The sequence below is a fragment of the Seriola dumerili genome, unplaced genomic scaffold, assembly GCF_002260705.1.
Source record: "Seriola dumerili isolate Sdu_G_001 unplaced genomic scaffold, Sdu_1.0 BDQW01000478.1, whole genome shotgun sequence".
Classification (NCBI taxonomy): domain Eukaryota; kingdom Metazoa; phylum Chordata; class Actinopteri; order Carangiformes; family Carangidae; genus Seriola; species Seriola dumerili.
The window spans coordinates 3,853,445-3,879,198 of record NW_019174733.1 but is presented as its reverse complement, the minus strand read 5'-3'; the positions used below and the strand labels follow the sequence as shown (position 1 = coordinate 3,879,198).

General features: G+C 42.4%; 1 protein-coding gene across 1 annotated transcript; it reads right to left on the bottom strand.

The window, feature by feature from the left end:
• Nucleotides 1-1,036: 1,036 nt before the first annotated feature.
• Nucleotides 1,037-25,459, bottom strand: LOC111235402 (protein FAM53B-like). Its single transcript, XM_022763865.1, has 5 exons — nucleotides 25,301-25,459; nucleotides 14,810-15,073; nucleotides 12,003-12,057; nucleotides 9,382-10,256; nucleotides 1,037-2,286 (listed from the first exon to the last, which is right to left on the bottom strand). The coding sequence occupies exons 2-5, from the start codon at nucleotides 14,888-14,890 to the stop codon at nucleotides 1,933-1,935; spliced, it is 1,365 nt and encodes a 454-aa protein (XP_022619586.1). The 5' UTR covers nucleotides 14,891-15,073; nucleotides 25,301-25,459; the 3' UTR covers nucleotides 1,037-1,932.
• Nucleotides 25,460-25,754: the final 295 nt, after the last annotated feature.

Genomic DNA, 25,754 nt, shown 5'->3' with positions numbered 1-25,754 from the left:
ATAGACAGAGAGAGACATACTCTCACCCACTGGGAGTGAAAAAGAAGGAAAAGTAATTGCTACTCCAGCTTTCCAGGTCAGGTGACAAGTTTTCCTGCCTATATGAGCATATCACATTCTGTATCTATTTCAGAGCCTTTGAATGAATGTGTGTTGTACCCGCTTGGGTGTGTGTTTGTGTAAGCCAACACTTCAGGGTTGAGACGTCGGAGTTCACCTTCCTTCAAGGCTATGATCGAAGGAAAAGCTGCAACAGGCTGGAACATCCTGTTTTGGACGTAAACACTGTTATGCAGACAGGGCTTTCCTCTCTGTGTTGGAAAAACAATCTGTCCTATCACTTTATATCAGCAATCAGCCTCCCCAGTGTCCAATAATAATGAGGACACAAGTCTTTAATTCAGTTTAAAAAGAGCGAGACCCCTTTGCTAAGTATAAAATAGGTGGCAGGTGCTTTGAGTTTGTTTCAGTAACTTGGACAGACATAAGAGAGACATGATAGGAAATCCCAGGGAGGAACAAACTTGCATGGCCGACGTGTCTGTCTGCCTCGCAGGTCCCGGGACATTTTCTCCTGACATCACCTCCTCTGGTCACTGCTGGGTTACTGGCCAGTGATATTTCATGTCTAGACTTCCTGCCATTTTGTTTGGGACTGGTGAGCAACATGAAGGCATAACACAGATGTTTACCTAACTTACTGTATTCATGAAGTCAGCTGTAAATAGCTTAGGTAGACACTGTGAAAAGAAAATAGCTGATTAATTTGCTCCATAGCCAAAAGACATCAAAAATGCATCTGTGCACATTCAAAACAACAAAGTTTGAATGAGTGAGCTTTGATGCAACGGTTCTGAAATGTGTTGCAGGAAGTGAGTGTGGGGGAGCGAGTGCAACTTCTAAAGAGTATCTGGAAACTTTGCAGCTTATTCAGACTTTTGATCTGTCAAAGAGAAATCTGTCTTCCACACAGCAATCTTGCAACAAACAAAGCAATCATTAATAAGTCAAAATTAAACCAGACATATGAGTGCAGGTTGTAAATTTATTTCATGTCCATTCTGTTAGAAGAAAGACCTTGTATTCTTGCTCCTTCACAAACAGCTCATAAAAAACAGTTACTTAGAAAAATATACATTGATATTAGAACTGAAAACTTGAGATTCAGTGTTTAATTCAAATATACAATTTGCATATGAAGAAACTACAAAAAAGGTCAGAAATGGTGGCTTCGATTGAGGCCAGTTTCTTGAAGAGAACTGGGAGAGCAAGCATCCAAAAGAAGGCACTGTCAATTTCCGAACTCCTCATAAAGCTTATTGAGCCTACATTCAGCAAAAAAAAAAAAAAAAAATCTGATTTTCATGTGTGCACAAAAGATGAAGAGGATGAGGAAAGTCAAGGGTAAGTCTGTGAGAAGATATTTCTTCATCGTGTTTACCCCTCCCTTTTTCACCCCATCCTTGACGCCCCCACTTTCTCTGGAAAACAAACTCGAGCTAAATACAGGAGAGCCCAGCTACTGCTACAGTACGACAAACCTAAAGTAACCGACTTTGGAAAGGTCATCAGGTTGAGAAGACAGTGGGGGCTGGGAAGTTTTCTTAAGACTAACCCTCACTTTCCCACTCCTGAGTTAAGCTGAATACCCCCCCCCAAAAAAAAACAAAACAAAAAAAAACAACTAAGGTCACTGCTTTTTGATTCAAACAGTAAGAATGTTCAAGGCATATGTGTCATTAAGAAGCCAGCTGTTAACAACATACTTAATCTTTCATCATCTTTATCACTTTCTTTGTCTTTCTTTCATTTCTCACTTTCAAAAAAACTCCTCCCTTCTCTTCCTCACATACTTCTTAGTAGCCATCTTTTGGTACATCATCAACGTCCAATTACCTTCTACAACAGTCCAGACACAGTCTTTTAAAATGTTCAGTTTCGTTCAATCTGGTCAAGATCAAGCTCTCCCCCCAGCTGAAAAATGTCCCTCTGTGTCCCACAATCACCCTTCCAGAGGGTGCGTTTACCGCCCATGATGCCGATGGGAGACCCGGGCCGCGAGTCCACGCTACATGCCGAATCACTATCGAGCTCTCCATAGGATGAATCCTCTTCCTCCTCATCTCCCGCAACTTCCTGCCGTGACTCCAGTCCGAGCTCGGACACAGCGGTGAAGTCTGAATCTGGTTGGCTGGAGGTCTCGGGGGAGGGCAGTGGTAGACTTGATTGGCAGCTGTCAGTGGCTGTGAATCCGGGGCAGCTCAAGCTCTGAAAAGTCTGAAGTTTCTGAATGGAAGAGACAAAGAGAAAACGAAAACAAGATAAATGTTGGTTTGTAGCTCACCACGTGTTCACATTCTGGCTATGAAAGTAGAAGGATTTGGGGGGGAGTTCGAGCTCAGGGTTTTCCAGAATGTCAGTTTGAGATTGGGTTTCAGGTCGGGGAGCCAAAAGCTGGCCTACCCTGTCATCGATGGCATATGAGCATGTAAACACACAAGCACACGAGTCATCGAAGAACATACACAGAAAATAAAACCTTCTGGGTCGTATGAGAAAAAAAAAAACACAAAACACTGAGATGAGTTGCAAACCACAGAGTATCTTGTTTCAAACTGTGCCGTAGGCCACTGTGACTGGAAACCCAACCCTGTATAGTGGAGGACATTTCTTGTCTAAGCCAGTCTTATTCACAGTTGTTATGTTTTGTAGTTCTGTGCTCTTAGGGACAATATACGTACGGCCACATGTGGTTGGATTTTTGCTCTCAGCATCTGACCTTAAAGAGATTTAATCCACTAAGTAGTTGTCTCCCGTTTTGCTTTCATGCTCTCTTTCCATCCTGAATTCCTCTCTGCAACAAAGACAAGCAGCCGTGCAGCGCAGTGAAAGGGTTAATGATCTCTGGAGTGCCCCAGCAGCAGATGTTGGAGGCATGGAGGTGAATAGAGATGAGGTTCTCTCTATAGAGCCTTGGCTTACATGACGGACACCTCTAATGTTCCCTAGCATGTGTTAGGACATTGCTTTTCCTGTTACAATGAGGTGGGAGTCTCCCTTTCTTAAGTCTCACTTTAGTAGGCCCACTTTTTTTTTTTTCCTGCCTTGATTTAGCACGGTCCAAATTAAAACTATAATGCAGAATTTTTGGCTGTCTGAGTTAAAGGTTTGTCCACTTTTGCTGGATTGATTTTTTTAAAGTTAGCTGCTCAAACACAGGATACTTCATCTGCAAGTGCTTGAGGTGATCATGTGAGGAGTGGGAGGCCTTTGCTGTAGTTACCCCACTGGAGTGGAAAAGGGGATTTCTGAGCCCTGGCTTTCTCTGTTCAATCCCCAGTATTACCCCACTACTAATTATCACAGCAGAGGAGGAGACGAAAGGAAGAGAGAAAGGAGGGGGCAGAGGCAGTTTCTCCACAATATGCTTTCTATAAAATCTACTCAAGCTGACTGGGATTTGGGTGGGTGTGGTGGTAGGTTGGGGGAGTAGGGTAGGATTTCTACTATGTACCCCTACCCAGATGGAATACGTCCATACATACACACACATAAACTATATTCACCATTAACAGGCATACACGTCAGCTCATAAACTCATGCTGTCATGTCTCATATAACCCACTGCCAGAGCCAGGAGTTGGGTTTTCTTGATCTAATCATTTTCAGACTAAAAAATTAACACTTAAAAAGCAGTACTCCAGTGATTTAGTGTTGCATTTTCACAAAATTGAGGGATGCACAATAAACATTTAGAAAAGACAAACAGATATCCTAACTTTTAGTCACTAGCATCAAGCATTAAAGTCCAAAAACCCTGGATACTTCATTTCCCAGAATGCAGCTAGATAGTCTTTAATTAAACCATTCCAGGCATAATCAGGGTTATTTTTTCAATTTAGAAAAGCTGCTCCAAAGCCACAGAGAACATTATATAATTGTTTTCAGAGACGGAGTAGTACGCCTCATGACGAGGAAACTGAGCTTCACACATAATCTTGGTGGAGTGCTCCTTTAAAAGTTTTCAGTTGTAGTTCATGTGGTGCTTTAATAGCACAGGTCCCAGAGCTCTGTTTGAAATGACACATGTCAAACACTGGCAGCAGATAACACAGCAGAAACACTCCTGAATCTGTGTACAACACAGCCGAACAAACAGGACTGGGAGGATTCACAATGTCACATTGTTTTAATAAAGAAGATGGTAAACAATATCGTCTGACACTGTGATACTAAACGCATGATTGAATCTCATCTTTGAAATTACGAGGCTTTTGTCCTACACATTACATCCAGTACGTGTGTGCATCATTTCCGGGATATCGCGTATACATAGTTTGAAACCTGAGTGAGAAAGGTGGTGTCTTAATGAAACAAAGAGAGGCAAATAAAGAGTGTTGATATATTAAAAAGCTATTTCTGGGGCGCTCCCGTGGCTCAATGGGTAGAGCACGTAGCACTTAGGCTCAGTCATTACTGCCCTTTGCTGCGTGTCATCCCCTCTCTCTCCCCAACTTTCCTGTCACTCTCTCACTGTCCCTATCGGAATAAAGGCAAAAAACTTCCCAAAAAAATGAATGGGGTATTATGTAATTAAATTAATCCATTCATGAGAGACAGTGGATTACTCTTTAATAGCAAGCCTACCATTTGTTTAAATTGTTCAAAGTCAGACAATAAAACACTCTTTTATATCTGATTAATGATATTCTTTTAGACATTATCCATTATCCCAACCACGATCAACACAACAAGAACTTCCACTGTAAATACATTAACTTGGGACCAAAAGGCAGCTGCTCTGAGAGAAGCACAAGCACAAGCCAAGAGGTTAAGCAAATATCCTCCTGATAATTAGGGAAAACAATAAACAACAACCTGCTGAGTACAATGGCAAAGGTCCTGCTGTGCACCTACAGGCACAATGTGTGTGTACATATATATATATATATATATATACATACATACATACATACATACATACATACACATACACACACGCTTATTTGTATAAAATTAAGATAAAAAATTCAAATAAAACTGATGACTAGCTGAAGTTCAATGAACGTGCTTCTGTGAAGATCAAAAAGATGCAACAGCAAATCTTCTTATGAAAACTAAACCATTTTAATAGTTATGTCTTGCAATTTTTTTTACAAGGCCTGACTTGTGTATTTAGTAACCAAGACCAAGATAAGTTGCAGCACATGATCATGATTGGGTGTGAAATGTCGGTTGCTCAGTTTGTGGAAACACCTCATTCTGAGTAAGGCTAAGCAAATCCTTGGTGACCCTGCTCACCTTCTACACAACAGGTTCCAGCTAAGCTATTGAGGCAGAGGAAGGTTTTTGATCAGACTGATAAAGGAAAGAGAGACAGTACAAAACAAAAAGATTCAATGATTGTCTGGCCAGGGCCATGTGCAATAGTAATACTTGTGCAACACTTGTATGGTGCAATATATCTGACTATTAGTTGCTTACAATTCCGATGCAGAGTTGGTGTCTCAGTGATCATGTAGTCTACTGAATATGAAGTATTTACAGGTGTGTGAGTGTGAGTGAGTGTATGTGTTAGAGGAAGGAAAGGGGCGACTGTATATTGTATAGCTGTATTTATATTTGTTTTTATGCTTGCTTTGTGTATTTCTGCACCTCCAGCACTCAAATTCCCCGAGTTTATAACATTTACTATGACACTGATACAAAAACAACAGCAAAAAGAATCATGCGAGTACTTTACAATACATTCAATGTACACATTCAAAATATGAGTATATATCTCTGTGCTGAAATGAGGTCAGATAATCAATATCCAGCAACACACTGCACTGAGGAAGACAGGCAAACAGACCTCCAACAGCAAACAACTGTAAAACAAAAGAGAGGGCAGAGGTGCAAGCAAAGACAGGAATGCTTAACTCATTCCTGCCAGCCAGACTACATAGTTGCAGAACGGCGCATCAGTTATCTCTGTCGGTGTCTCTGTGTGAACACCTTTGCTTTAGTCATTGCATTTGTCTGGTATTCACTGTACCACCGAGAGAATGTGTGGCAGATACGTGCAAATGCCTTGGCGCGAGATGAAAAAAAAGATATAAATGCAGGATGTTAGGTTTGAGCAAAGGTTGAACAAGCAGAGGTAATATGTCGCTGCACATTGCGAACACCGCACCTCAAGACGCCCACCTAGGTATTCCCTCAAGCCTGTGGGGCTTGAAACTCAGCTATGATCACCATGTCTACCATCCCAGGAATGGTTTGAGATGGAAAGAGGAGGGGACGAGCAGAGCGCCTCGAACGTGGGCCAGTGAGAAGATATTAATAGAGAGGAGTGAGGAGTTTGTCTGCCAGCTTCCCTGCAGAAATAATAGCCCCTTTCTCTGCCCTGCCATTTTCCCCCTGAACGCACAGGCAACCGCACACACTCGCACTTTCAACACGACCCCTGTTACCACCTCTACTGCTATAACACAGCTGAGCCAGTGATAGCCTGTAATTTTGTCTTCAAGATGCACAATGATCCAAGTGAAGTTGGCAACTGAGGCTATGAAGACAACATACATCCAAGCGACACTGGCCAGGCAGGCCGTTTCCTCAAAAGCAGTGTGAGCTGCGTCAACAATCAATCAGCAAGTGACCTAGATATCAAACGATAACATTCCCAGTCTGACAGCTCGCTATGCAGAGGAAAAAACAATGAAGGGCCAAGGTGGAAGGGCAGCCAGGGATAAAAAAAACAAAGCAGCAAACAGAGCAGTGAACTGATACACATGGCTGACAGGGAGTATATTTGAGGAATTTTGGGGGTGACCGCACGTAAATCCCCACGGTAGTCGAGTTATAGCCGATTAGCATGACACGCATCCCCAGAATTCACACCCTCCTTTCATTGACGTGGTCGAGGAATCTGGAGGCCAAATTACACCATGTTCCACTGACAACACACACTGGGGACTTGTTATGTGTTGACCCTCACAATCCAATCCTGCACCCCCTGAACCTCCAGCAGACTTTTTTTTTTTTTGCATTTATTGTCCGGAAAATTCAGAAAACAAATGTCTGTACTCCTGCAAATGTCACTGGAAAATTACAAAGTTTGCCCTGATGCACAGGAACCAATTACCTTTGCTTTTCCCTAGACTGTATTTGTCATTCACACACCTATAAAATGGAGGAAGCATGTATGTGTATGTGTGTAGGTGAGAGAAGAAGTAATAACTCTTAATTTACACTGTAAGGCAGGGCCAAGTGGGAGTGTTGTGATGGGACTCACCCACTTCTTGGTAAAGTGTGGGTCACTTAATTCAGACATAGGTCAGTTCACACATCAAGTGTTCCCTGAAACGGCTCGAGTAAAATAATCAAAAGCCAGAAATATGTGATTCTGTCATTTATAACTGCAGGTACAAATCTTTCGTGCAAATCACAGTTCCCATTAGAGGTTGTGAAAATAAATAAGTCAATTGTATCTCTGCCCAACCCTGATGGTAACTATCATGTTCAGTCCTCACTGGAGCTGACACAAGTTGTAACCAGCCCTTCATTTCCCTGTTATCACTTCCTTTTCCAGACTGTTTGCCAGCTATAAGCTTTCCTTTTCTCTGTGGCTCTCACTGAGAAAAACCACCTCGTTTCCCATGACAACTATGTGAATCTGGGTGCCTGTAGTTTAGGAGTTCCAGGTTATTTAATTTAACGTGGCATAGTACAACCCTGGGCACACTAGAAGCAGCATTTTAAAGAGACCAACATCAAGTTAAGTCTGAGTTGTGTAGGAAAAGATAGAGAGGCAAAAGGGTTTCAAAATGATACCCTATGAGCTGTGTTATTGCATATGTTCCTCACTCAAGGTATGCAAAAGAATTAATGCAATCATGCAAGTCCATCCAAAAATCAAAACAAAAAAAACTGAACTGAAAAAAACTGAGGTGAGAAACAATGGCTCTGCCAGTTAGTCACTGAGAACAGATACTACTTTCACAATCTTCTGCTGAAATGTGCTCCTGCATTTGAGAATTGCTGCAACCAGAAGTAACAACAAAAAAAAAAAAACCTGACAACTCGTGTGTGTCGGTGAATCTGTGCGTACGTGTGTGATCATCGTGCTTCATTTTTCCACTTTTAGCAGCTGGCATGACTAGAGGAAACATGCTCGCTAGGCTCCATTACCAAAGCCCTGTTGATCCAACCCTGGCTAGGTCCTGAGGGTGAAAGGCTGGGAACACAAATCTATGGGAAAAGGAAGGGAGGGTGGAGGGATAAATTGATGGTACTTTCTAATAAAAGAAAAGGAAAAGGACGATATTTCCTGGACAGGAAGCATTTTAGCGTATCATATGAATGACATGAGTGCAGGAAAGCAGGGGTATACAGGACAGGTTGGCTTTGGTATCAGTGGCTGCTGTTGGTGCTTTAGATTCTATTCAGAATTTCAAGAGCATTCAAATGACTTATGAATCAGGATGTGATACAAGAATCAAATCAAGATTTTTTTGGTCTCCGTAAAAACATTAGAGCACTGCCAAGCGTCAAAACAGTGCATGCCATTAAGATACTTCTATGGTTCTATTCTTGGTTTGGGTTTGTCCGGGGGTCATTTATACTCTCTGGCTGTTCCACCGCTTCCTCTGACCTCACATAGGAACAAACAAACTCTTGTCGTGGGGGAAAGCAATCCAGAGTACTGTGCATCCAAATATCCCCCCACTATTAATCACATTTGGTTGCTCTAACTGCCTGGCAGTAGACAGAAGGCAAAAGAAAAGAGATGAAGCAGTGTGGTGAATGGAAGATAAAAAATATGGCGTAGGAGTTGCAGAGAGGAATCAAATGAATGGTGAGGGAGGTCCAACCTTCGGAAGGGCTGTTTACCCAGCGGAGTAAATGAGATGACAAACCCGAGCCAGGTTTGCTAGAGTGTGGCGCTAGGCAGCGTGACCGAACATGAGGAATGCGTCTTTAGTAAGCGCCACTCCCTGAGCTGGAAGGAAGGAGGCCTGAGATCACTTAGCCCTGAAGCCTTGGACCAACAACCCAGAAAACTTAATTCTGCTTGATTTAATCCAGTCCCTGATCAGACCCAGAGAGAGAAAGGCCCAGTTACGTTGGAGGATCCCTTGAACTTCCACTTGGTCTAAGAACAAAAAGGTATTTGTCTGTGTGGTAAATGCGTTTGATCCAGGATTTAACTAAATGCAATAGAGTCCATTTGGCAGCAGTAAAGCAAAAAATTAGCAATAAGCTGATGCTGATTTATGTTGAATCAGTGGACGTAAGTGATCCTAAACTCTGTGAAATGAGTGAAATTTAATGAAACGCATTCACATGAATGTGAGTATGTGTGCTTGTCTGTGCGTGTCAATATGCGTTCCAGCTAACCTGAGTCATCTTTGCCAGGTCCAGGGAGGGCCGCTGCTCCTGGGCATCCTCTGGTCTCCTGCGCTTCATACCAATCTTTTTGTCATTTAGCACGCAGGGCTGGGACCTGCTCCGAGACAGACATCCCGTGCCCCCGGCTCTCTGGCCAGCTCGCCTTCCCAGTTCTGGGGTGGAGTCTGGAGAGCTGGCCTCCGACGCTTCTTCCCTCTGAAGCTCTGGCAGGCTGATCTGCTCGTGGGATAGGGAGAGAGGCCTGAGGAAGTGGTGATGGCGGGAGTGGTGATGATGCGAGGAAGGAGAGGTAGGGGAGACTGGAGAGGCAGTGAACTGAGGGTGGAGAGGCAGTCGCTGGTTGAAGAACGGTAGATCCAGGGCTCCGTCTGAAGGGACGCTGGAACGCGAGGGCAAACTGAAGCTGGAGCTACGCTGCATGATGGGAAAATGACCACCAGAGAAACCCCCTCCTCCTCGAACACTTCCCCCACTGTGGCACCTTCGTTTCTCCACTGTTGTCCACACTCGGGAGCCCTGTGGCCTCCAAGATGAGCGGAACCCGCTGAATTCATCAGAGAACGACAGGGAGCGACACTGGCGTTTGCTCGGGGGTGCCGTGGGAGCTTGGCTGGTGGCTGTAGTGGTGTAGTGTGCAGTGGTGGATGTGCTCTGGGAGTCAGGGCTGGTCATGCTGCTGTTGCTGAGGCTGAGATCTCTTATCAGACTGGTGATTGCCGTGGCGCTGCCTGGCTCCTTGGCCCAGTGCCCGCTCCCCGGCTCAGGCATCACATCCCACAGGCTCTCCAGGGTGGCACCAGACTGGCAGGGAGCTCTCTGCTGGATGGCACAGCTCCGTCCCAGGTCCAGCCACCTATCTGCCTCTGCAATATTCAAAACATACATTCTCACTCTCATTGACCTCGCTAGCATGCCTTTCTATATCTCATTATCTCACTTGCATGATCACAGCAGCTACAAAGTTCTTAGCTGACAAGGCACAAACAAGCAGGAAATAAGCTTAAGGCAAGAGGGGATGGTCGCTGTGAGGCCAAGCTGTTTGGAAAATAAGGGAGATTATTGTCTGCTAACTGCACTTGGGAGGTATTTAACCAAGAAGAAAGTGAACACATACTTAAGGGCAGAGAAAATCATGGGCTCTGGTGCATTTAGAAAAATATATAATTTGTCATCAGTCATTTGTTTTAAGAGGAATGACAGGATTAAGCCTTGAGGAAATAACACTGCAGCTGCAGAGTTCAAACCAGTGCTGCTCATTTGTAACTGAGCTGAAAGCCGGAAAACAAAAGCTGAATTGACAGCAAGATGAAAAGAAAGCGAGTCTTTTACCTCAAGCATAGTGGCATTTTTAAAAACTGACATTTAATTCTCAGTGAATTTTAAGACATCACTGTTTTGTGAGTCTAAAGAAGCTGGTTGTTTTTTCATGAAGAATTTTGTAGTGCTCATTAAGATATCCGGTACATTTTACAGACATGTCAGTCCACCAAAGGTTAAAGACGCTGTTTATCAGGTATCCAAAGGACAAGTAGCCACATTCCTGACTATTTAAAACGTGGACCTGCAAGACTGCTGATTCCAAAAACATGAAATGCATATTATGAATCAGCCAGTTAAACAGTTGGAAAAACACTCCCATTAGTCAAGTGGTTAGCAGAATTATGCTCCAGAAAGCAGTATGACTTGCCAGCTGTCTCACCATCCGCACAAAAGAGTCTATCACACACTTGTGGGAGATAATACACCTACAGTAAAGTGCCATAGTGGCTTGACGCTTTTGGCAAAAAGGGCCCCTTGCTGATCCAAATCCCATCCTTGTTGGGATGCTTGTCTCCAATTCTGGCATGCTCTCTCACAGACTGGTGGACGGAAATCATTGTTTTGGGTGGACAAACAATGTACGGGGGCTACAGTGACGACCTGACAGGAATGTTAGGAAAACAACTTGACAAAGGGAGAAAGGGATGAACTTCAAAAGGCCACCCTTTGAAAACAAGAGACAAAGTGCTGGTGAACTAACAAGACATGCTAGGCAATCTCAACATCAACATTAAGAGTGGAAAGAGTAAGCCACGCTCCTCCCTGTGACGTCACCACATCTCCACCCCAAAGGAAAAGAGGACAGTGAGCGATAGCGGGGGGCTTGAATTTACAGTAGCATGTCTTTTAACACAGGGGGTAATTACTGAGACACTAACCGAGCCAAAGGGAAATTGTTGACATAGGCAACAACATATTCAATTACAGTTCACTCCCATGAGAGTGGTGTGCAACGTTGTGTGGAGGCAGGTGCACCCTGATCATGAGAGGGGGATGAGTGACAGACGGAGAAAGGGAGAAGTGAGAGACGGAGTGTGACAGAGGGTATAAACAATGAGACAGTTATAGTCGGGGGGCGAAGACCTTCATGGTTCAATTCATCAAATGATCAGAGGGGCGATCCATTATCCTATTACATTTGTGAAATTATGTTACAACAAAAAAGAGCCAGCTCACTGTCCAGATCTTGAGCGAATGCAAAGCACAGACAGATGAGAGGTTTTATTGCAAGAAAAGAAGAAGCAAAGACAGACAGACAAACAGAAATGACATGAATGGAGATAACTCACCCACAGTTCCACAGGAGAAGAGGGTGGTCCCTCTGCTCATGGTGTGGAGCTCACGCTGTGGACGACGGGCAAACAGAAGGGCCGACAGTCAGGGAGATACAAAATAAACCAAACAAACTGCAAACAAAAGTCCAAATGTTTGCCTTCACACCACAATCAAATGAGAAGATCCATATCAGTTCTGCATGTTTCATACCCCTGTAGATCAGGAACATACTTAACCAGAGATGGAAAGTATAAAGTACATTTACTTAAGTGCAGTTCAAAGCTACTTGCACTTTCGCTTATCCTTAACATAAAAACCAACTCAACTACATTTTAAAAAGGGAAATATTGCACTTTTTACTGCATACTTTGCAGATTGAAATTTTAAAAACCTATACTACACAACGCTGCAAATTCATCTACGCAGCCCAGTTGTATAAGATAGTTAAAATAACTTCCCCTCAACCAGATACATCCTCGAAATGCTTACTTAAAGCAACACTAATCAGTATCTTTACATGTTATGTGAAAGGTGTCACTTGTGGTCACGAGAGAATTACACAAAGAATTAACACCCGACTCTGCAGTTCCCTGCAGCTCTATGGAGCTTTAAAGCGCTTTTCAGTTTACCGTTTAGTTTTACAGCCTGCAACTTTACTGTTTACGGTTCACGCTCATTGCTCTCATCAGCCTCATTTGCAGAAACAGGATGATGTTTTCACCAATAATGCTCTGATAAACCATCTGTATGCTACCTGCTCAGCACAAAACAGCACACAGCAAACACAGAGGAGCATTTAGTAGCTAAAGAGCCATAGACATTTTCCTTACGTCACACCAAACCGGTTTTGTGTTAGAATTTTTATATAGAACAAAGGTTATTTAGGGAGTACAGAACAAAGGTAATCTAGGGAGTATAAAAGAGCTGTTTTCACACGCCTGTCTTCATATCAGACACCTACGCTTTCTCACAGGTTACTAATTACAAAAGGGTGGTAACTGTCTGCACAAAGGACAAAAGGAAAATGTGACAATATGTTGCTCTGACTCACCTCAAGATTATCATCACAACAAATACAATCCAGGGCATACAATCCAAATAAAAGGTTATTATGTTGCAGGGGACTATTAAAAGCAACAATTAGTACAGTCAAACCTCAGGCCTTTAACTTGAGTGAAAAGGTAATATTAACCCAGGTAAAACACAAAAGCTGTGCAAAATCATTTATACTTCATACTTCCTGCCGAGATGTACAAAAGTGTAGAAGAGATGTCGAGACCTAATGAGGCTCTCAAGGTCAAAAAAAAAAAGAGATGTTAGGAGGATACAGCTGTGTTAAAGAACTTTTCTGATTCATCCCAACTTGAGAGGCTGAAGGCCGAGTGTTTAGATTTTGCAGAGACAAAAGATACAAAATGTAAGATTTTATAGAGGCAACGAGGAAACAGCTGGAAAAGTGAAAGCTTTGATCAGATTACAAATTTTACACAGCTCTTCTGTTGTGCTAACTTAGTGGAGTGATGTTAAAAATTAAATGTAAATCCTCCTTATTTTAATTCTACTTGAACTGAAACCAGAGTGTACTGTCAGTGAAAAAGGAAATAGTTCTAAGGAGGAACCTCCCAAAAATGCAACACTAAACATGTTTCTTCTCAGGTCAATTAGAAGTTGCTTGTTGCAACATGTTGGGCAAGGGGTGAAATTAATTGTTAACAGAACATTGACATATTTGGAAACACAAGTGTTTTAGTTTCATCTTGGTTCAGCACAGACAGAAATTGTTCAAGTCTCTGAAATCTACTACAGGGATGCTCTCGTATGCTGTTTTGATGAAGACAGTGGAGAGCACTCAGTCCAAAATGTCCCATATGTGTTCATTTGGGTGGAGATACCATATAGTATAATTTACATTATTTTCATACTCAAACCATTAAGTGACCCCTGCCTTCATGAAAGCATCTGCGTTTGTTGCTCCTCATCTATTCTTTTAATTTGTCAACCATCTGCAGGTCTGGGGCATGTTTAGCCTAATCTAAAAACAGTTATTGAATCAGAAGAAAAAATTCTGGCTGACTTTTCTGTAAAAAGAAAAAAAAAAAAAAAAAAAAAAAGGAAAAAAACATACCCCAAAACCACCAATTTAACATTCTGTATCAACAACACTGTCAAACCTGTGCGTAAGTGTCGCAAAAGTCTAGCGCAGTGGGCAAAGCAGTTATTGAAATACTATGCCCATGCTAACTCCCTCTTAAACCATTGTTTCATTTTCTCTTTTAAAAATGTTAAATACATAACATACAAGCTGTAAAGAAAACTGGCTTTGAGTTTTTGTTGTTGTAGTTGAGCCTATTTTTTTTTTTTCTTTTACTTTTGACTGAGGTCTGTTAAGATAGCTTTTCCCCCTGCTTTCAATTGTTGGCTAAACTAGGCTAACCACACCTTGGCTCTCTTGCTACTGAACGCATAAAGATGAAATTCATATAGATTTGCTCACCTAGCTGTGGGTAAGGCAACCAATACAAGCGAAAAAGCTCAGTCCTCATTTCACTGTGACATCAATGACAGCTAAAGACACCTAAATATGAAATTACTCACTACCATTAGGCTAGCAGATTGTGGTTTGGCGTGCAGACTTGCAGTGTTCAAGTGACTGTATGTGACTACCAGTGGCATGTGTGGCATTGTGGTGCACTGATCTAGTATAATCACTGGCCTATTTATCTTGCATACTGCCACCTAGCATGTGAATCACTGAGCAGATCCTTCACAACAATAACTAACAACCGGTTTGGTTTGACTCAAAAGGTTAAGTTTCTCTTACCAGCCGTCTCTCGGTGTGCTTGGACCTTACATCATTGACACCCTTCTTCTTTTCCAGTGTTTTCGATAAAATGATCACCATGGTAGCACGCAGCTCTGCTCCAATCTGTTTGGGTGCAGAAGAAGGCCACGGGCAGCCATCTTAGATGAGGGTGGAGGGCAGATTTGTGTGCATTTGAGCAAAACAGGCAACCGGTTCGTGACCTCCCATCTGCAAAGCAGCCCTCAAGTGCTGAAGATGGTGGTGGTGGAGGTAGGAGGGTGTCTAATGGAAAGAGATAAGGAGAAAGAAAAATATAAATACTGACTCAAAGTTTTATTTTAAGGTTTAGAACCTTGTTATCTCATCACAACAGAACATTAAATGTCAGATGTTATCATTTATTTCCAGCTAACAATCTGGTGCAAAGCTAATCCAAATCCCTATAAATACAACACATGAAGAGATGTATGCAAACTGTGTTGTTGTGCCTTGTCCTGTGCTAGACAGTTTGATCAGACCAGATAAATAACAAATATAAATAATACCCACCTCGTTTAAAGTCCCCCTCTACTCAAAAATGTGTTTTGCTTATTGTTACTTTGCTTTCACGGTTCAAAATTATGTTTCCACAGAGTCTTCCCATTCATTTGCTCAGAGGGGAAAGTTGCTGCTCTGTGGCCACCTTAAACCTGAGTTTAAGGTGTGCACATACAAGCAGGATATTTGTAATATTACAAGTAGTTTGGAAGCCAGTCATGATTCAGTGTGTAACTTACACAAGTATGATGTGGAAACAAGTGCACATTCACTTAGTGCTGGCTTTTCTTTGACGTAAGAGACATCTTGTGTCTGGGAGTTTAACTTTTGAAATGAGTCTTATTGCATATTCATAGTTTCAAGTTTTCAATGAAAGAGAAGGAGAATTTTGAACAAGGAAACTGCTCAAACTGATCAAACTGAAAACATACCCGACACACATAATAATTTCTAGCAGACGTTTTATATGTCTTAAAACATGTCTGGAGGGGATCTTTAAATGAAACAAGTACTCCGTGAATGAACTTATTTGCTGAAAAAACGTATGTTTCTCACAAACACAAATTGCAGTCAAACCGAAATGGCGTAGTGATGGCATACAGCAGTACTTTCATTTAACCATACATGAAGCAGGTCATGGTCTATAGTGTGTGGTGACATACCAGATACAGCTCTAGTCTTGTGGTGCAATACAGAACATATTCATGTATACAAAAAATAATAATAAATACATAATAAAAACTGCATAAAAAGACTGCATTTTCAAAACTAGTTCATATTTGAATCTAATTTCTGACCCCTGGCTTAAAGCAACGCTTCACAACTGAGGTCCAACTCCAGGAATCAATTTTTACTAGCAAAAACCTGATAAACAGCATAATTTGACAGCGGATCGACAGTAGTTGAGAAAAAGGAGTGCTGATTTATGTTTTTCCATTCATTTTCTTTTTACTTCCTGACATTCATGGTAACTTGACCACTCACATACATGCCTATAAAGCCACTACCTTTGTGAATAAAACATGCTGCCATACAGAAAAACTGTTTCCTTATCCCTGTAAATAAATAATGGAACATTTTGCATGTCAGCTTAGTCCACCGAACAAATGGGAAACTAAACATGCTGTAACAGAAAGCAAAGTCTAGCTAATCTGGGAAATGACATCACTCACATCATTTGAGTACTTTTGTGGCTAAGAAACATGAATAGAAAAGGATCATATATGGAACTGCGGTTGCCTCATCGACTGCCTGCACCCACAGATGGTAAAGCACAGACAGTAGCTGCTGCAGTAAACACCAACTCTTAAAATGCTTGGAGGGACATGCCTTGTCATGTCTGCGCTGCTCAGCCTTTTTGATGCTATATAATGCATGGGAAAGATCTGGGTAAATGATGGGCAGGTTCAGTTACGCTTTCTTTACCCTTAGTGCAAGAGGGGGGGGACAAAAGTAGGAATAACTGCAGTGACCTTGGGCTTGAGCCTTTCTCCTTCATTAGCCAACCACTGAACACACTGACACATTGAATTAGAGAGTACCAACATGGTTCAGATCCCCCAATCAACTGTTGGCTAATGACAACTCTCTGCTGTGGAGCAACACATGAGGCTAATGGATCTTCCAGGCCTACTATGTTAGCCTGCCCGTTTAACATGTAGTTTCATGTTAAGAAAGGGTCGTTGCATTTATATAACATGCTTTGGAGAGAAGGATGCAAGTGCGCACTGGGTAGTAAATGACACTAACTCGGGCACAATAAGAAGGAACATACCATAAAAGAAAACATTAGGGGGGGGGGTTATTCACACAGGGATTTGATAAAGCAATTTTACACCAGCCTAGTCATATCTTGTTATTTTACTATGTCATCTCTATCCCTTCCCTCTTCTCAAGCCCCATGACTACATGAGGACTATAAATGTTTCATGTAGGCCTGCCCCAAACCAACTGCTAGCATATGACTCCCATTATCTCCATTTATCCTAGAGAGTCATTGGAGCACAACTGGGCCTCCGCAGGCGAGAGGGGCTGGTATTGGTGGTGGGAGTCAAAGGAGAAGGGAATGTTCTTCTTGATCAGTTTTGCAGATTACTTTACTGATTAGGGCTGACAGTGAGTAATGGGCGCGGCAATGTAACAGGGTATGTGTGTGTTAGAGTGCGAGTTGAGGAGCATGACGGTTATGCGTGAAGGTTGTTACAGTGCGCTGTTTGACTGATGCTGTTAGGAAGTGTGACGTGTTCCAGCAGGGCTGAAACGGCACCTCCACAGTGAGAACGAATGTGTGTGTATTTGTGTCTGTACATGCATGTCTGTTCATGCTAACCTGCGCTTGTGTGTGCGCATAGTGACTGGCAAGTGGGGTCATGGGAGAGGGCAGACCGAGTGTGAATTCAACCCTGGATCCATGCTTACTTAATGAAGCGACTCCTCCTGATGGGGAAACCAGAGCTTAATGGAGAGAGAACTGTGGAGCCTCCACTGATCAGATAAGATTTTCACTGCTTATGAAAAAGCTGTATTGTTTGACTTGCTGTCTTCCTAAAAGAAAATCCAGACAGAAATCAATTTGCCAGACACCACCTACAGGTTTGATGGGTCAGACTCTAACCATTTCCATTATGTGGGCTGTTAAATATAGTCTCATGAAACCAGCCTAAACCTCACAAGCTCTGTTTTACATCCTTCGCTGAAAATCATTCCATACTGGTACCTTGAATCCGGACCAATCAGCAAACAAAAGGGAGTGGCCTCAATGACAATTTGATTTACTGCCTCTCAATGTTGTACACAATAATTCAAACAATGCATTTTAGATATCAAATGATCCATGCCCCTGCAACTTGATGTGCTACTTCTGCCTTCAGATTAGTTCAGTAACAAAGAATTTGACATTTTTAGGACAGCTGCCAGCTGCCATGACTTTCCAGTTTGAAAATCAGCAGTGCAGATCAATGACAGCCCAGTAAGGAGTGTAATCATAGTCACCCTACGTTCAGTAATGCCTGTCCCAAGCAAATGTATACTAAACCTTTCCAGACTGGAAGGAGTGATGTACAGCTTTGCAATGTTGAACTAAACTGAAGGAGACCATGTTATTGTTTGGGCCTAGAAAACATTCAAGGTCCATGTAGCTAAATTTGACCTCCATAGTGGACTCAAATCTAATGTTAATTCTGGTCAGATTTGTGTATGCTGGGGTGCAGGCAGCAGCTCTTGGCTCACAATAGCCAGTGACTCAGGAGGGCACTAGAAAGGGCAGCTAAGATAATATGGCTCTTTGCCCAGGCTGTGATTTGTACAGGCAGATGAATAGAAGCCTATTTGGGGCCCCCTAAAGTTCTGTGACGGGGTGTTTGGTGTCCATCACCAATTGGCTCTGGTAACTGCATACTTGTGCAGAGTGCGTCTGGTGTCAAGACTTTGATCGGTGGCTGCAGCTGAGAGAAAGAAACTCATTTCATACCAATGAAGCGATGAGCACCAAACAAACAAAATACTGCACGGGTGACACAGGTGAAAAACTTTAGATTCTCATTCTGAAATGGTTAAATGTTGGCAATCAAATTTTTTTTCCCCCTCTAATCAGATCGGCTCTATGTTATAATATATTTTATGGTGCAAGAAGCCGGTTGATAACATCTGTTTAGTCGATATTACCATGGGAAACAAAATTAAAACATCAAAAGAAAAGTTTTGCACACTCAGGTTTTTTCTAGTTGCTGGTGAATAAAAGTAAGAGCCATTCTTTTGTTGAAGTCTGCGGTGTGGATTGTTAATTCAGGGTGAACACACAGCCACCCCTCTTTCATATAATGCAGCCGAGGTCGTAAAAATGGTCCTAGGGAGGTCAAGACATACCACTGAATCCTCTGGCCATCACCCTAGTACCCACTGGCAGGGGAACACTGGCCAAAAACACACTACTAGATCTTCAGAAGTGCATAAACAATGAAGTGCTCATTCAGTCAAACTTTATGCATTGTCAGTAGCCAGGTTCTGGCCTCCTTTGGTAGATTCCCCTGAACGTTTCTCTAACGACAGTGACCATCAACCTCTACATAAATACAGCCAGCACTTAAAGTCTCTACTTAATGAGAAATTTAAAAAGATCATTCGCTTTTTTTCTTCTTTTTTTTTTTTTGCTTTGGAATAGGAGCTGCAGCAGCTCTGCAAAGACAACAGAAGCAGAAATCATAACTCAAAGAACTTCTTGAGCCTTTTTCTCATGAGGCAACCTAACAGTCCTGGTGTTGTTCTCATTGCTTTGTTGGCATGAAGACACACTAGCACAACACCCATATGAAAGCACACTTCCCTTTGCAGTATACACGGGTGCCGCTTCCCTTGTGGTCACATGCCGCTGCTGAATTGGGTGTGGAAGGCACGGACTTTATTACCAAATGCACACAGAGAGCAAAACCTAAGTGATATCCTCAAATTGACACAAAGTCTCACTGACCCCTGCATTAAAAAAAAAAAGGAAGGACACAATACACCAGTGCAACAAACACCACATCACACCCTAATTTTATATTACTTATTTACTGTAAGTAAGCGCCATCATAAAGTAAGTACCGCTATGTTTACCTCAGTGTGATAGCTTTAAGATAAGGCTAACTTTGAATATCAGCTATAGTTACATTTACAGCCAGAGAGCAGATAAGTAAGGTACAACATGTAACTTAATATCATCTGGTCACACCAGCAAGTATTAAAGCCTTTTTTTCAACTAAAATCAATCCAGTAAGATTTTTCTTAGATATTTCTGGTGTCCAGTGACTCTCTGACTTACTTCATAAAACAGTTGTGTACACTGTTTCAAGGAATTTCATAGGTAACCATAGCAACCAAACACAAAACAGAGGATAACAGTGACAACTGTTGATATAAAAAAGCAGACGTCACCCTGCTAGTAAAGAATAATATCTGAACAGCTCATCATGTCTTTATCAGTGAGTGTGTTTGTTATAGGAAACTGGATATTGAACAACCTGCAAACACAACACAGCTTCTCTATTTAGGCAGCCTGAAATTTATACACGTCCCCTGTGTCTCAGACCAGGACTTACTTAGCTGAAACCATAAGAAGTTTGACAGGCGTAGCATCAGGTGTTTCAGTTTGAGTAAAGGAAGGCATGGGGCCCTCTTGCCCCCTGGAGTGACCCTCGCATGCCATGGCTCTCCATACATCAGGTCCCCCTCTAATTACCCCCCCCCCCCCCATATCAATCCTTGCCTTTCCGCCTGTGGTTTCTTCCATTATCCATGAGTGCCTGTTTCTTCTGTACACACAAAGCAGAGCCTTAATCCATCAGGGATACATTACATGGGAGCCTCCAGTGCTCCTAGCAATCCCCTGCAATTGCTCAGCTCAATAAGAGGGACCACTCCTACGTTGTGTAAGCAAGTGATGTTATACAGGTTGTCACTACCAATCAACCAATACTGGGACATTGCTGCCGTTACATAATGCCACGCTCAAGTTGTGGAGGTGCATTGTGGGTGAGTTGAGAGTGTGTATGGGTGGGAGAATGTCAGAAAGAAAACTATGAGCAGCATTCCTTCGGTCCACTCATTCATTCACGAGGGGGTTCAGCTCACCATATGGACCCTCTGACTGCTCGGCATAGTGTGTAGTAGGATGCGATTCAAGATTTGGAAGTCAAGGGAAGGGGTGCCGTTTTATTGGGTGTTTTCACTAAAACACCAAATACAGACTATACTGTTTACGCAACTAAAAATAGTGTAAAATGAAAAATATTTTGAGTTCTCCATTCTGCAGAGCTAAAGAGGAAGAACATTGTTGTGTACATTTTGTATTTATTGAGCTGTTATGCTTGTGAGAATGATTTAATTTTTATCAAACAATAAAAAAAAATCTAACTGTGGGCAGAATGTGTGATTTGATCTAATCATAAAGACCAAACCAAACCAAACTGCTGTTGTATTGAACTGTTGCTCCACCACTGTGTAGTGATATGGTCTATAAACTGGGCAATGAGAAAGTAGGAACAGTATCTAGATTAAGATTGGCTAAAATTATTCTATTGCAACACTTGTATTACATCTTCAGCTGCACCATCCTAAATCTACTTCCTGACATCAGCTGATTCTCTGCCAGTGAGCTAATTGGTTGCAAATCTTGCTGCTTGCTGGTGTTCAATTTTGTGCTGTTTTTTGGAATGACCTGCAGGTGTATGTAAAACATGCTGACAGACTCAAACGCAACTAACAACAACCCTTTGGGTTAATATACCATAGCACACTACAGCCAGGCGTTATGACATATTTCACTATGATTATTGGCCTTCTTTGTGCAGGCAGGATTATCAGGACACACTGGCTCTGTTCACAAGCCTAGGCTTGCACAAAGATCAACTTTCATGGGATTTAGGTGTCAGGTTTGTATGAGGAATAATGTAACTGTAAGACCTACAGTATATCTTGAAGGGGAAGCTGGGTGGTTAAGTTTTGTCAGGACTATGGAAAACTGGTTCTAAAAATACATCAAATTAGGCTGTCTGTGCCAAACACCAACACCGGCTTTCATTTCTCTTTTTTTCTAGGGATGCAACTGGGGGATTGTCTGTTAACTGGTGGTCCACAGCCACATGACTCAGACGGGAGCTACGTGACGACTGACATTTTGAGGAGAAGCCAATCCTGAGCAAACGGAAGAATGCCACTGCCATTCATAACGGAGGTATCATAATGACACAACGCAACAAAAAGACAAAACATTAGCTCATCCGGACTTTTGTGCATGCCACACTTAACACAGGATATACAAACAAACCCTGCATAACAAATTTATGAGAGTGAAGTGCCACTTTTTCAGACACGGATAAAAAAAACCCAGAGGGTATAGAGTCACTCATTTGAGAGTCAAAAAGCAACACCACACCACAAAAAAAAAAACTTAAGATGATTCCTAACTATCACCACACAGCAACATCACAGTGGGATGTGTTGATGGGAGCATTCCTACTGCATCCCAGAATGCTTTTCATCTCTAAGTAGAGTCTGGTGCCTGTCTTGGGGGTTGGGGGAGTGCTTCTCTGGTGTATGTGAGAATGCCTCTTTTCTTTTCTTTTCAGCTGCAGGTCTTTGGCTCTGTGGGAGTCGAGACGCCAGACTTACAAATCTATCATGTTAATGAGGAAGGAATATACAAAATGGTGAATAACAGCATTGAAATAAAATATACTGTGAAATAACCAAAGTAGTCATTTGTAACTCCCTGAAGCCAAGTGGTAGGAGTTTTGGTGCGTTTGAGGCAGCAGCACTTATGACTGCAGGTCACAGAGAAGAAAGGGAAGCTTCTGAAATGAATAGAGAGTAGCATGGAGGCACAGACAGGCATGGCTAACAATCCTTTTCTGATAGCTTTGCATAATGCCTCAGGCCAGAGAACGAGGGAAAGAAAGAGAGCCACAGTATTAGAGGAACAGAAAGACAAACAGCAGCGAAAAACAAGGAGAAAAAAAAAAGTGAGACTGAAATATACAGAATGCAAAAATACTGAAAAACTGACAGAGGGAGAAAAGTGGCAGCATGTGCGTCAGTGCGTGCACTGAGTGAAAGTTGTACACACAGATGGAGAATGGACCAGTGGCTCGCTCAGCACACAGGCACACAGCTGCACACTGACAGAATGGAGCTCTAATAGGGCCTTTTGCCTGCAACACAAAGGCACTGCGAATGTGTGCGTCTTAAGCACACACTGGAGCGCAGAGCGATCCTATTTAAAAACCCCACCGGCCTTAATTGCCTCCATAAATTATGTCCATAGCATGTCCAAAACAAGTGTGCAGACTAACAATGCCAGAGCTGTTGTCGAGTACAAGTGCAGTGCATCAAGTTGTGCCTCACTAAAGAAAAAGTGATTATCAGTGAATGCGATGAGATTGTTATGTGCTTCTTCCTGTTTAGTCAGCTACTGGGCCCAAATGAAGTGGCTAAATAAAGTATCTATTCATCTATCCATCTATCTATCTATCTATCAAACCTCGTCTGAATAAAAGACCAAGACGGCCAACTGAATATTTTTACTGAGTCAGTAATGAGATATTTCCAGATTTAAATAATTTCGCTAATTTTGTCAAAGTAAGATATCAAAATGCATTTTGCACAGCTACAGAAAGTCAGGTATTGGCACCAGTATCTGTCTCAACCCTGTCCTTGTGTAATCAACAGGTACAGCACAAAACACATTTGCAGGCTCACATGATAAAATTTGATAGCTATAAATGCTTGTTCACACCGAGCTGTGACATTCCAGCGTTGGTTTATTTTGGAAATCAAAGCAAGGTGCAGACATCATGATCCTCCAAAAACTGGAGAAGCAGATTTGAAGTAGCATAGAACAGGTTTCCTCTGAGCCAGTATTTGTGAGGCGCCCTTATCAACATCCCCTTTGTAATTAGACACTAGAGCTGACATGTAGTGAAATCCTTGCCTGGCTCTCTGCTTCCCTTCCAACCTGAATTTCAGCTACACTTTGCATTTGCGAGAGCGTTTTCTCATCAGGATCCTTGAAACAGCTACTGACATTTCTTGTTTAGTTTAACCAAACCAGCCACCCGTCCCTGCGAGTCAAGGACAACCGCTGCTATGGCGGCAGCAAGAAACATTTCCAGGTATTTCCAATTAGGGTACCCTGGTACCAAACCAGTTCCTCATGGTACTGTGTTTATGGTGTCCACAAAGATCAACCAACTGCCGTGCAATATTAGAAAGGGCAAAACATAAGCACCAACAGTTGCTTCTTAACCCATAAAGGAAAGGAAACAACACTGACACATAAGCTGTTAAAGGCTTCACAGCCACAGTGCTCCATTTTCAGTGTCTTGGCTTTCATTCTGAACTAAGCAGGCAATAGAGTAGTTGCAAGATGAGTATGAAGCCTGCTCTGTGATTAAGATACATAGGCACCAGTACTTCCAAACATAAATAGATATTATAAGAAGGGAATTAACTTTTTTCACTTGACAATACAACAGTTTTGAGGCATAGGGTGGGTGGAATCTTCTGAATGCCTGGATGTGATTCATTCATTTCTTATCAGTTCTTATCAAAGTTGGTAAGCTCAGTTTTATTAATGAGTCATAACATAAATGTACGTGTGTTCAGTATGACTCTTTTCTGTGTAGTCATAACAGTGTATATTTTGATTGGACTCTAAGGATGCAGCCTCATATCTTTGCTCAGACAACAGAAACGAAATTGAGGAAGAACCCAGTGGCTCATAGTTTCAACCTTTTCCAGGATTAAAAAAAAAAGCACAGAATTAGGTATTGCAGATTAGTCTCAAGAGGAAACAAAACCCTAAATGTGTGGTGGAGATTGGTGAGAGATATCCAACCAGGCCTTATGACTCAAAGCGTCTCCTCTCACAGACTGTGGTGAGGAGCTGTGTGTCAACATGAGCTGCAGTGCAACCACACTGCCTCTCCACCTACAGGTACTGTTTGACAACAGCCTTAGCTTTATTACAGCGGGTGATAGATGGAGGGGAGTTTTCAGGCTCATAGAGCTTGTGTGCAACCCCCCCCCCCGCCCCCCCTCAAAGCACATATGCAAAAACTTTTAATACAGCAACAGGTTGGTCAGGCTGAGCGAGCAAACATATTGTCATATTTAGATGCTGGGACAAAAACTTCACCTCAGCTGATTTAGTCCAGCAACGTTGTAATAACTAAACTGGAGTCAATAATTTAACATCCACAAAAAGCTGCACTTTTTTATGAGCCTAATCTGGTTTAAAGGTAGCAGAGACTGACTGACAAAATGCTATTACAATTAATGCAATTTAACAAGGTTGTCATCTTATGTTTGAGTCACAGAGAAAAAAAAAACCCAGCATGAGCAAACAAAGTAAACTTCACATGAGTGGAAGAAGAAACATGATGATGCATGCCTGAACACAGCTGTAATGATCATGTATCTGAACAAATGCCCTACTACCTGGCCAGCAGAGGCTCTGTCGAAGTTTAGGTCATCTTCAACAAAGGGGAAGGCAGAAAAAACAAAAAACAAAAATCACAAAGGTTTCTCGCAGTTGCAGCCGCCAGTTCGGCGTGGCCAGCGCAGGACTCAGCAGGACTGCGAGCAGCTGAGAGCTCGCTGCTGCTTTCAGCCCTCAGCATTGATTGTAACAATATCCGCGTGCAGACGAACCATGTAGACGGGGGGGAGACGGGGGGGTGGGAGGTGGGAGGGGGAAGACAAGGAGGAAAATGACCGACTAGCAGACTTTTTTCCCCAAGGGGGCTACTGCACAGTTAAATCAAACAGGTGTAATTATTAATTGAAAACAATACAAATGCCCAGCGTTGTCATTACACACATCTCGAAGTTTAAGTTACAACTAACACCCCTTCAGAGTTGGTATGTTCCACTGCGATCCTCCCCAAGGCAT

Bases quoted from the DNA above. Each gene is read 5' to 3' on its own strand.
- LOC111235402 (XM_022763865.1), bottom strand. From the start codon at position 14,890: ATGGTGATCATTTTATCGAAAACACTGGAAAAGAAGAAGGGTGTCAAT. The intron at 12,058-14,809 runs GTAAGAGAAACT...CGTCGTCCACAG, and splicing joins AGCACACCGAGAGACGGCTG to CGTGAGCTCCACACCATGAG. The intron at 10,257-12,002 runs GTGAGTTATCTC...TGAATATTGCAG, and splicing joins CTTCTCCTGTGGAACTGTGG to AGGCAGATAGGTGGCTGGAC.